The sequence below is a fragment of the Alosa pseudoharengus genome, unplaced genomic scaffold, assembly GCF_046254945.1.
Source record: "Alosa pseudoharengus isolate Yale_2024_CS ecotype anadromous, Long Island Sound unplaced genomic scaffold, YU_APseudo_1.1 YU_APseudo_1.1_scf_3, whole genome shotgun sequence".
Lineage (NCBI taxonomy): Eukaryota > Metazoa > Chordata > Actinopteri > Clupeiformes > Clupeidae > Alosa > Alosa pseudoharengus.
Window position 1 is genome coordinate 26081017 of NW_027468718.1, and position 10000 is coordinate 26091016.

At 50.9% G+C, this 10000-nt stretch overlaps 1 protein-coding gene across 7 annotated transcripts in view; it reads right to left on the reverse strand.

Annotated features, from left to right (window-relative positions):
• Positions 1-10000, reverse strand: part of tns1b (tensin 1b) — a 171184-nt gene that overhangs the window by 22790 nt on the left and 138394 nt on the right. For all 7 annotated transcript variants that reach the window (XM_076263733.1, XM_076263731.1, XM_076263738.1 and 4 more), the window contains one exon: positions 1-1557. This exon is cut by the window's left edge and continues 153 nt beyond it. In XM_076263733.1, coding sequence (XP_076119848.1) covers positions 1-1557 — 1557 coding nt within the window. The remainder of the gene's footprint in view (positions 1558-10000) is intronic.

The following is a 10000-nucleotide window of genomic DNA, read 5'->3' on the forward strand; positions in this document are numbered from 1 at the left end:
CGCTGGGGGGATACGTGTTGAGGGGCTTCAGCTGCAGCTGGCCGAACGTGGGCGAGGGGCCCGACGACTGGACCTGTGGAGCGGGGCTGGTCCGGTTCGGTCCGATCACCTCAGTCTCCGTGGGGAATGCGGGGATACCCCCCGGGCCAGGCTGGTACATGACGGTGGGCCTCTGCTGAACCTGCGGCTCGACAGGGCGGCCGGGGGTCTGGACCGGAGACACGTGGGCCTGGGGGGCCACGGCTGCATGGTGGCTGCCCAGAGCTGCCCCAACATCAGCCTGGTAGGACGGCCTGGCCTGGGTCTGGGAGAAGGAGGGTTGGGTGGTGACCACGCCGCTGGCATCCCCAGCCCCCGAGGGCGCGCTGTAGGACTTGGGCACGGCCGGCTGCTGCTGCTGCTGCTGCTGCTGCTGCTGCTGCTGCGTCGTCTGTGTGGTCAGCGCTGGGTCCAGGTCCAGCATGAGCATGTTAAGCGCCTCGATGGACTGCTCGATCTCTTGCTGGGAGGTGGCGGCACGCGGGAACTCAGGCAGGCTGTGGCTGTGCAGCGTCGGGCTGAAGTGGACGCCGTCGGTCAGCGGCGCCTCGGGCACGCCGTAGTGCTGCCACACATTGAGGCCACGCTGGACAGCCTCGCGGCTGCTGGTGGTGCGTGCTGGCGCCTTGGGCAGCGTGCCCCTCTGCTGCAGCGACAGTGCAGGCGGCGGCTCCGAGCCGAAGGACTGTGAGCGGTAGATGCTGCCATTCTGGCTGGCGTAGCCGCTGGACGGTGGGCCCGAGTCGCCCACTCGCTCCTGCGCCGACGACGAGCTGCGGACCAGTGTGAGCGGCTCCTGGGGCCTCTGCTGCTGCTGTTGCTGCTGCTGCTGCTGCTGCAGCTGCTGGGGGCTCTTCTCTATATACGGCCCGTCCTGGCCGTTGATGACCGTCTCGGGGTGATAGTACAGGTCAGCGGGTGTAGCCCGGCCCTCGAAGGAGGACAGGGTGCCCAGGCTGTCCACGCTGTTGCCCTCCTGGCTGATGGGCAGGTCGTCGTCCAGGATATCCGTCTCCCGGTCCATGCTGTTGCCGTGGCCGTTCACGTGGACCTGGGCGGGCACCAGGTGGAGCATCCCTCCTCCGAGGCTTCCTCCGCCTCCCCCTCCGCTGCTTCCGCTGGCGGGGTACCCGGGCCGGTGCATGGGCTCCTCCAGGCCACTGAGCAGCTGGTCCAGCTCCTGCTTCTCCTCGGGGCTTAGGGGTTGCTGGAGGGGGGCCAGGGCGGGCGGCTCGCTCGCGAGGGCAGTGGCGGGCGGCTGGCTCACTGCTGCCGGCTGCTGGCTAGCCGCCGGCTCATCGGTGCGGTCGGTCTTGATGGAGGCAGTGGAGTTGCCCGAGTCGCTGCTCACCGACAGGGCGTGGTCACCAGGAGGGAGCGTGTGGTCCGCAGCCGGTAGGGCGTGCTCGACAGCCGCTGGGAGGCCGTTGGCGGTGACGGTGCCGTCCAGGGACTCCGACTTCTTGCGGACTTTGGCGTAGAGACTACCGTCCAGAGGGCCCTGTGTGTGAATGACGTCTATGGGAGAGAGAGGCAGAGCACATTAGCCCATATGAAACATGTGTGACCGGTTATGTCGTTCAGATATACGGCCCCACCGTTTAACATCGGCAGAACCTCCGGTCTTACACGTACTGTATGTCTGAAAGCGCTTACTGCAAGTTACTGGAGCCGGGTGCCCAGCAATGGCCTGTTTGAGGGAGATGAAACGTGTGATGGCACAGGCTGTGGAAAAAGCCAGCTAAAGACTGGCGTGCCAGCTTTTCAACCATTTAAATCCTAATCATAAACATCTGAGCTTGTTTGTGCATGCCTATATGAAAAGCCTTAATTGTTTGTTTGTTTTTCTTTGTGTTTGTTACAGCATTTAAACTGTTTAAAGCACCTGCTATTATGTGTCTGTGTTTATAAATCAATCTCTCTGAAATGAGATGAGTTAGCAAAAGCTAATGTGTTGTATTTGATATAAACATACATATTATGGGTTCTTCTAAAAGATGTGAGCTCCATATTCATGTGGTGGTCACATGTGCCCTGGTGCCAGTTCGTTCTCAGTGAAACAGGAAATGGGACAGTGTTGCCATTAACAACCATCTCTAATCGGGTGCTTTCACAGGCATTAGCTCCAACCTCCTGTTATTCCCTTCTCTGAATACACCCACATGCACATTCACACACACACACACACACACACACACACACACACACACACACAAAATCTCGCTCTTGCAGGAAACAGTAGACAGTAGCTCAGTCAGATACTCCCTCTCTCCCTAACTTATTTAGTCCCTCCATTCTCTGTTCTCTCTCTCTGTCTTTCTCTCACTTCGTCACTCTCTCGCTCACTCACACCCCAAGTTGTCCAGGACCCCACCCTTGGGCAGAAAGTCAAAGGGAAGCTCCCAGGAGAACCAGAGTGAGGCCTGTCCAGAGCTATGACTCAGACATGGAAAAATAGCCTCACCAGTAAAGGTTGGAGGCATTTCCTGCCTCCTTGGAATCAAAGCATCATTTCCTACACACACACACACACACACACACACACACACACACACACACACACACACACACACACACAAATTCACTATAGAAATCTGTTGCTGGGTGGCTGGCCACAATGCACTTAGTGACAATAGGCCCATTGTTGTGTTGTGGTCGGGTCCTTTCACAACACATTATTCTGGACAGTGATCCCCGACCACAACACAACAATGGGCCTATTGTCACTAAGTGCATTGTGGCCAGCCACCCCAGCAACAGATTTCTATAGTGCAATTTGTGTGTGTGTGTGTGTGTGTGTGTGTGTGTGTGTGTGTGTGTGTGTGTGTGTGTGTGTGTAGGAAATGATGCTTTGATTCAAGGAGGCAGGAAATGCCCTCCAACCCTTTTCCACTGGTCGCAGGCTCTCTCTTTCCCTATCCTCAAGCCCACCCTCTCTCTCTCTCTCTCTCTCTCTCTCTCTCTCTAACATAATAACAAACCATTCACTGCTAGGTTGCAAGTACTGTGGGCGCACATTGGACTGCAGTTCCCATAATGCTTTAGTGCTGTATCTGTTGATCCACAAGTGAGATAAGGCAGCTGGGAACAACATGGAGGAAAAAGGCCGCCTCTCATGGAGGGCGCGGTTGGGCCATGGCACGCTCGGCGAGCCCTGCTCAATGTGCCTCTGTCAGCGCACAGGAGCAGGACGGCCAGCTTACGGGCTCTCATATACAGAGTCGGACACTACTGCTTTGAGTTACGTAAGTTGGCCTGGGTCGGACTTCACAGCTCGTACAGGGGGGAACTTCATGTTCTGGTCCATAGCTCTCTAGCAATGCTTGCTACTCAGCCTCTTGGGATCTTCACAACAGATATACATGGAGCTGACTTGTTTGGCTTTTACATTTTCCCCAGAATAGGATCTCAAGGGTAACTGACACCGCCTGAGCACCTCTCATACGTGACAAGCTAAGGAGGAAAACAAGGCAGTGACATTAAAATGACAGGTTGGGAGCGCAGGCACAGAGAGATCTTAGCATTCCTGAGTGCTTGTGTCAAGATGGAGGTTTTTTTGGGGGGGTGGGGGGGGGGACTGGTCTGGATCGGGACGGGAGCGTCAACACCATCTTGTGTTTACTCAGCCCGGAGGCCGGAGCCCCAAAGGGAGCCTACACTTCTCCCCATCCCAGCAGAGCCACCTCCAATCTGCACTCCAGGCTGACAGCTTCCCCTGCTCTCTATTTGTTTCCTCATCAGCAGGCTGGGCATGGGGCCAGAGCCTCCATGCTTTTTTCCCTTTTTTAAATAGCATCTTCTGGAAAAAGTGAGCTTTTCTCGGGGTCTGTCGGTTCGTTTGGCAGCTGTTGCCCCTGACAACCTTCAGCTTCACTTTCCTCTCGCTCTTTTTTCTTTCTCTCTCTCTCTCTCTCTCTCTCTCGCTTGACTCCTGCGTCGCCTGTGAGCTTTGTGTTCTCACGAGGACGAGCGCATAAGGAGGGGCCAGGGGGTCTGAGATAGAGCGGCAACCCAAACAAGCAACACCCTTTAGTCCCGTCATCCTCATCCCGCCACCACCCTCATCCAGCCCCCAGCCCCAACAAACACCCCCCACTCCCCACATCAGCCATCTCTGGCGCTCCACAACAGGTTAAAGACCTTTGGCCCGAGAGGCTCCCCGTGAGCCAACACTCTCATGTTTTATGACTGCAACATCTCGAAGCGTCTTTCTCACTCTTCATGTGACCGCATCAAGGATGGAAAGTGAGACACCTCAGCCTGGGAAGTGGATCTCTCCTGCTATTTCGGCGATATCCCCCTGTATTATATCACCCGTTCTGCCAGGGCACATGACCCTCCTCATTACACATCAACATCCTCATCATCATAGTCCATCCGCCATATAAATAGCTGAGATGCTAAACACATGGGAAAGCACTTTCAACAAACTTCCAGAAAGTTTTGTGAGCAACTGAACACAAGCAACACAAACACAATTTGTACAAAAACATACAAATACAAGATCCCCCTACCTGCCTTAGTGTCTGTTTTGCTTTAGAAATCCAGTGGAAGAGGAAGTGAGAAGCTCTTTAAAAGTGCCCGTGCCTTTCAGCAGGGGAGCTTCAGTGGCTGAGCATTAGCGGGCTGAAAGAGAGGAGGGGGAGTAGCCTTGGCTCGCACTGATTCCCTCCTCCTCCTGCTCCTGAACACTGTCAGGCTCAAGTGCTGCCGGAGCTAGGAGGACTGACACAACTCTCTCTTTCTCTCCTTCTCTTCCTCTTCTCTCTCTCTCTCTCTCTCTTTTGCTCCTCTCTCTGTCTGGGTCTCCCCTCCACCCTAGCAGACACAAAAAGGGTGTGACCAGAGCCTCTCCCAGCTGTGACAGCTAGACATGGCAGACCCTACAGCTCATCTCTCTCTCACTCACACACTCTCTCTCTCTCTCATGCTCCTTTTCCCCATGTTTTCTTTACACAGCCTGACACCCCATGCCACACTTAGACATGCATATTGATGTGTGGACACATATGGCCACATGAAAACAGATAAACATGCCTGCAGAGGGAAATACCAGGTTACATACTGACTGTTTTACATTAGCACATAGTAAACACACACACACACACACACACACACACACACATACAGAAAGAGAGAGAGAGAGAGAGAGAGAGAGAGAGAGAGAGAGAGTGGGTGGAGGGTGGGTGAAAATGAGCTCCACCTAGCACAGGCTCACATCCCAAATGTACATGCAATGGAAAGAGCCACAAACTCCAATGGCTGACATTTTACTAGCGATCAGAATTAGTGGAAAATAAAGGCAAGCTGTGCCTATTCTAGAGGGCCCACACCCAGTACACACACACACACACACACACACACACACACACACACACACACACACACACACACACACAAAAAGAGAGACAGTAATAGGGAAAAGAGAGAGGGGATGAAAAAGTCAAAGAAAAGAGGGTACTTTAAGAAATAATCCATGCAAACACACCACAGAAGTCCCTCAAACCTTACACTGACCTTACAAAAACGTATCTGAACCTGTCTACTGCATCTATTAAAATAAGAAACCACTGCCAATCAAACTTTCAGAATAAATAAACACTCTGAGTACCTGCATTTATCATCATATCAAATGCAGAGGGAAGTGGACAAAACTGTGCTCTTTACTCACCTTGTGTGACAGTCGACAAACTCTCTCTGGCTACCTCTAACCTCTAACTGAGCAAAACAACAGCATCAACAGCAACAGTAGCCTTTACAATAGCAAGACTGTCTAAGGATAAGCAAGGAAAATAATTATAAAAGTTTCAGCATTCCAAAATATCGAAGAAAACAAGCAATAAACAATTCTCTGCGGCCCCTGTAGCACTGTAATTTTCATAGCGGAAAAACCTGAGCACTATTTTGATCATGTCACGATGGGATAAGAAACCTTCGCCTTGGTAATGGCAATTATTTACAAGCACAGCAGGAGAGCAGTGTGTGTTTCATGAGTGTGTGTGTGTGTGTGTGTGTGTGTGTGTGTGTGTGTGTGTGTATGTGTGTGTGTATGTGTGTGCGTGTGTGTGTGTGTGTATGAGAGAGAGAGGACGGGCGGGGCAGTAAAGATTTGTGATATGTCTACTTAACAATGCTGTTGATTCCTTTTTTTAGCTTGACATCCCCACAGCTTTGCAGTATCTTATTTCATTTAAATCGACTGATGTCCACTCCAGGCCAGTCAATAGTTCAGCCATTAACCGTACCCTTTGATCCATTACCTCATGCCCACAGGTAGTCCACAAGGACACTAGGGTTGGCCCAGTGCCTACTGAAACCATTAGTCTTTTTACTGGTTAAAGCTGAGTGACCACAAAGAATTACAATTTAACTTGTTGCTTATATTGCATTGTTCTGACACTTGGCTAGTCCCCATCTACACTGGGGTTGATGAAAGTCAGTCAACATGTGTCCAGACAGTCTGAAGTGTGCGTGTCTGGAGGAGTGGAGTTTGTGGTGTTACTCATATAGAGCAGAGCCTGTGGTGGAGGTGAGTAAGGACCATTCCTGGTAACAGACCCCCCCCCCCCAACCCAAACCCAAACCCAAACCCACACACACAGAGCCAGACACATGTGTAAAATATAGACGGATCAGTACCCTGGGCTGAGCAAGATCCCCTGCCTTGCCTGTTTGATGAGGATACCTGGTGAATGGTGTGACCACTTGCGGCTGCACGCTGGGTGTGAGCCATACCGCAGAGCCATTTCTCACACAGCACCATACATCTCTATTCGGCTGTTATGACATGACATGGACTCAAAGTTCATGTGGGAAAACCACACACAGAATCTTAATCCCTCAGAACCAAAGCGCCAAGGTGAGGCAAGAGCCGACGGCATCAAGGAACATCCACCATCCATCCATCACATCCACCTGACAAAACATCCCACAAAACACTGTGCCAGTGTTGTGGCAACAGCGCGAAGACAGTGACTGGGAAAAAAAGCTCCTCAGTGTCGACTGATACACTTCTGCTCAGGTTCATATTTTTTTTAGCCCCACGGCCGTAATCATTTACTAAACAGCACAGGAGGAGGGCATGGTGACCAAATCTGTGTGATGTACGGGGCAAACGGTATGGCATGAACTATCCACTGGGTAACAGCAGCAGGTGGAAAGGGTAGGCACGGTGTCAGGAATGCTGACAGGTTCCCCGTCAGATGTATGACATCACACACGAAGAATGCACCTCTCCAATAGAGAGACCTATGCAGAGGGACACGGAGCGAGAGAAAGCGAGGAAGAAGGTAACATTATGAGACTTCACCACCATGCCAATCTCAGGGGGGGCCCCATAGAGCGCTAACAGGTCTGATTTATGACTCTCTCTCTTCCTCTTTCTTTCTGTCTGTCTTTCTTTCTTTCTTTCTTTCTTTCTTTCTGTCTGTTTGTCTTTCTCTCTCTCTCTCTCACACACACACACACGCAGTATACACAGACACAATGACCTCAATCAAATACAGACATAGTTACTTCTTTTATGTGGAGCTGTTAAAGTGTTGAAAGATTAGCCTGTCTCTATTTTTGATGAGAATTCTGCCTTAGTCATCAGTCCTAGTTCATAAGAGTTAATCAAGCACCGCACAGGGAGAGAGCGCTGTTATTTATGTAGGTGTCATGGATATGATTAGCCAACATATGACATCTGCAATGCATGGCAACAACAAATCAACAAACATGGACTGCATGTCCAAGTATGGGCACAAGACTTCTGCCTAGCTAGCTGCAATCAAAAATGAGCAATGTAGGATTAAGCTACATCATTCATTATCAGGACATTGCTAAAAAGATAACAAAAGGCACAGCAACAGAAATATTTACTATACATGATCTAGATTATAGCAACAATGTTTTTAAAAAAGATTTTACAGTGTCTTGGGATGAGACTATGTGTGTGTGTGTGTGTGTGTGTGTGTGTGTGTGTGTGTGTGTGTGTGTGTGTGTGTGTGCCTGCAATAGGCCACGTCAGAGTGAGTTGGTATGTGTTCGGGATGACAGACCCTGAGCACACACAGCGCCTCAGCCTTAACACCTGCTCCTGAAACTATCATGGGAAACAACCTCCGGATGCTCCTCCATACAGTACACCTCAGCACTAAGATCTGCCAGGTCCTATTGATAGGCGCTTACTCATACTAATACCTCTTAGTGTGACAAAAGGGGCATCACTGACATGCATAACTAACAACTACTTAAAGTGTCTAGTATCAGAAACAGAAGCTGAAAACAACTTCTAGATGTCTCTGTGTTACATCATGCAACAGAAAGAGCCACCAGCTCCTGTGGCTGGTATTTTTAAAGGCATCAGCGCTGCTGGAAAATGAAGGTGTGTCTGCACTAGTAGGCGTAGCAAGCGGATATTAGTTTTATAAAGCTGGTGGGTGCGAGCAAGTGAGTGAGTGAGCACTGTCTCTGGCTGCGCTAATGTAGCGTGCTCATCCGGAGGCGTCTCTTGAGGGGTGGGGGGGGGGGGTGGGGGGTTCTGTGTTGGGAGCTGGGCAGCCGATGCTGGAGCTGGGATGAGACAGGAGGGAAGTGGGGCCTGGATGAGGAGCAGCGGAGGAATCTATCTCAGTGTGAATCTGGCACTGCAGCAAAGCTGGCCTACCTCTCTGCCGAGTAAGCACTTTGAAATGAAAAAGAACAGAAAAAGTCCCCCCCCCCCTTACTAAAAAAGAGGGAAAAAAGAAGAGGCTGCTGTGTTTGTGCTTATGGGCTTTTAGTGCTTCTTCAAAGGAACTTACTTTGCTGTAATGGATGGCTTCAAAGTAGGGAGAGAAAAAAAAAAGTCCTTCATTAAAAATGAATGAAGAAGGTTTCAAACTGTTCTTGTGGAGGGAGATGACAGACTTCAGGATGTGTCTAAGTGCTGAAGTGACGGCCCTGACAGAGGAGTGTGAATGTGTTCAGGTAATCACAACTGAGATGGAGAGAGAGCAGATGAGCACACTCACTGCCATCCGGCTCTGAGCTGAGGCCAACTCTGCCTCATCACTGCCAATCCCTTTAGCTTCAAAAACTAAATGCTGCACAAAGGCCCTCAAAGGCCTCTCTCTCTCTCTTTTCCACCAGCAGACGGGGCCCTCGCCGCTGGCCCCTCCACGCGTCACTGAGTCTGTCAAAGGCCTCATGACCGATTAGGCAGCCTCAACTCGCCTCTCCCCAATTAAACACCTCCCTGCGCACAATTGCACAATTGACAGGCTTGATGACAGGCTATTGCAGCATGGCTCACAAACCCAACAGCCTGAACACAGAACAAATTGCTTGTACAGCTATGAGTTGTGGAGGGATGTTGTTGAAAACACTGGGTTGTCCTTTACAGTTCGAGGCGTCGTTCGTAGACGCTGTGCTCCGGACCTAACATTTCATTACGGCTGACGTCACATCACAGGAAAAACAATCAAGCTCCGCTGAAAAGAAAAAAGTGCTGGGATTTGGTCCCGGGGCGGATTTGGAAGCGGCACTTTGATCAGCACACAGAGGCTGGTTGTGGTCAGCAGTGGGCCTGGCGACGAGTGACTAGCCATCGTCTCATGCTGCCCAAACCAGAGAGAGAGAAGCTCGCTCCCAAGGGCCTACAGCAAGCAGCTCATTTGTCACAGCCAAATTGTCCAGTGGAACATCTGAATAACCCAAGTAAAAATATCTTTCTCATGTACTAAGTCGGGATGAACCAAACATGTTGTGTGGCATTGCTATTTTTACTGTAAATAAGAAAGGTTAAAAAAGTTTACTGCCCCATTTGCTTGAATCGCATGCTAATTCATGCAGATTTTGTCGCCACTGAAAGCCTCGTTATTTCAGCCACAGGACAGCAATTACTGGAAGCAATTACCGGACCATCTAGCAGACAGCATCGCAATCATCCCTTTCACTGGGTCACCCCCAATGTGACTGGAATACGCCCCGTGGAGAT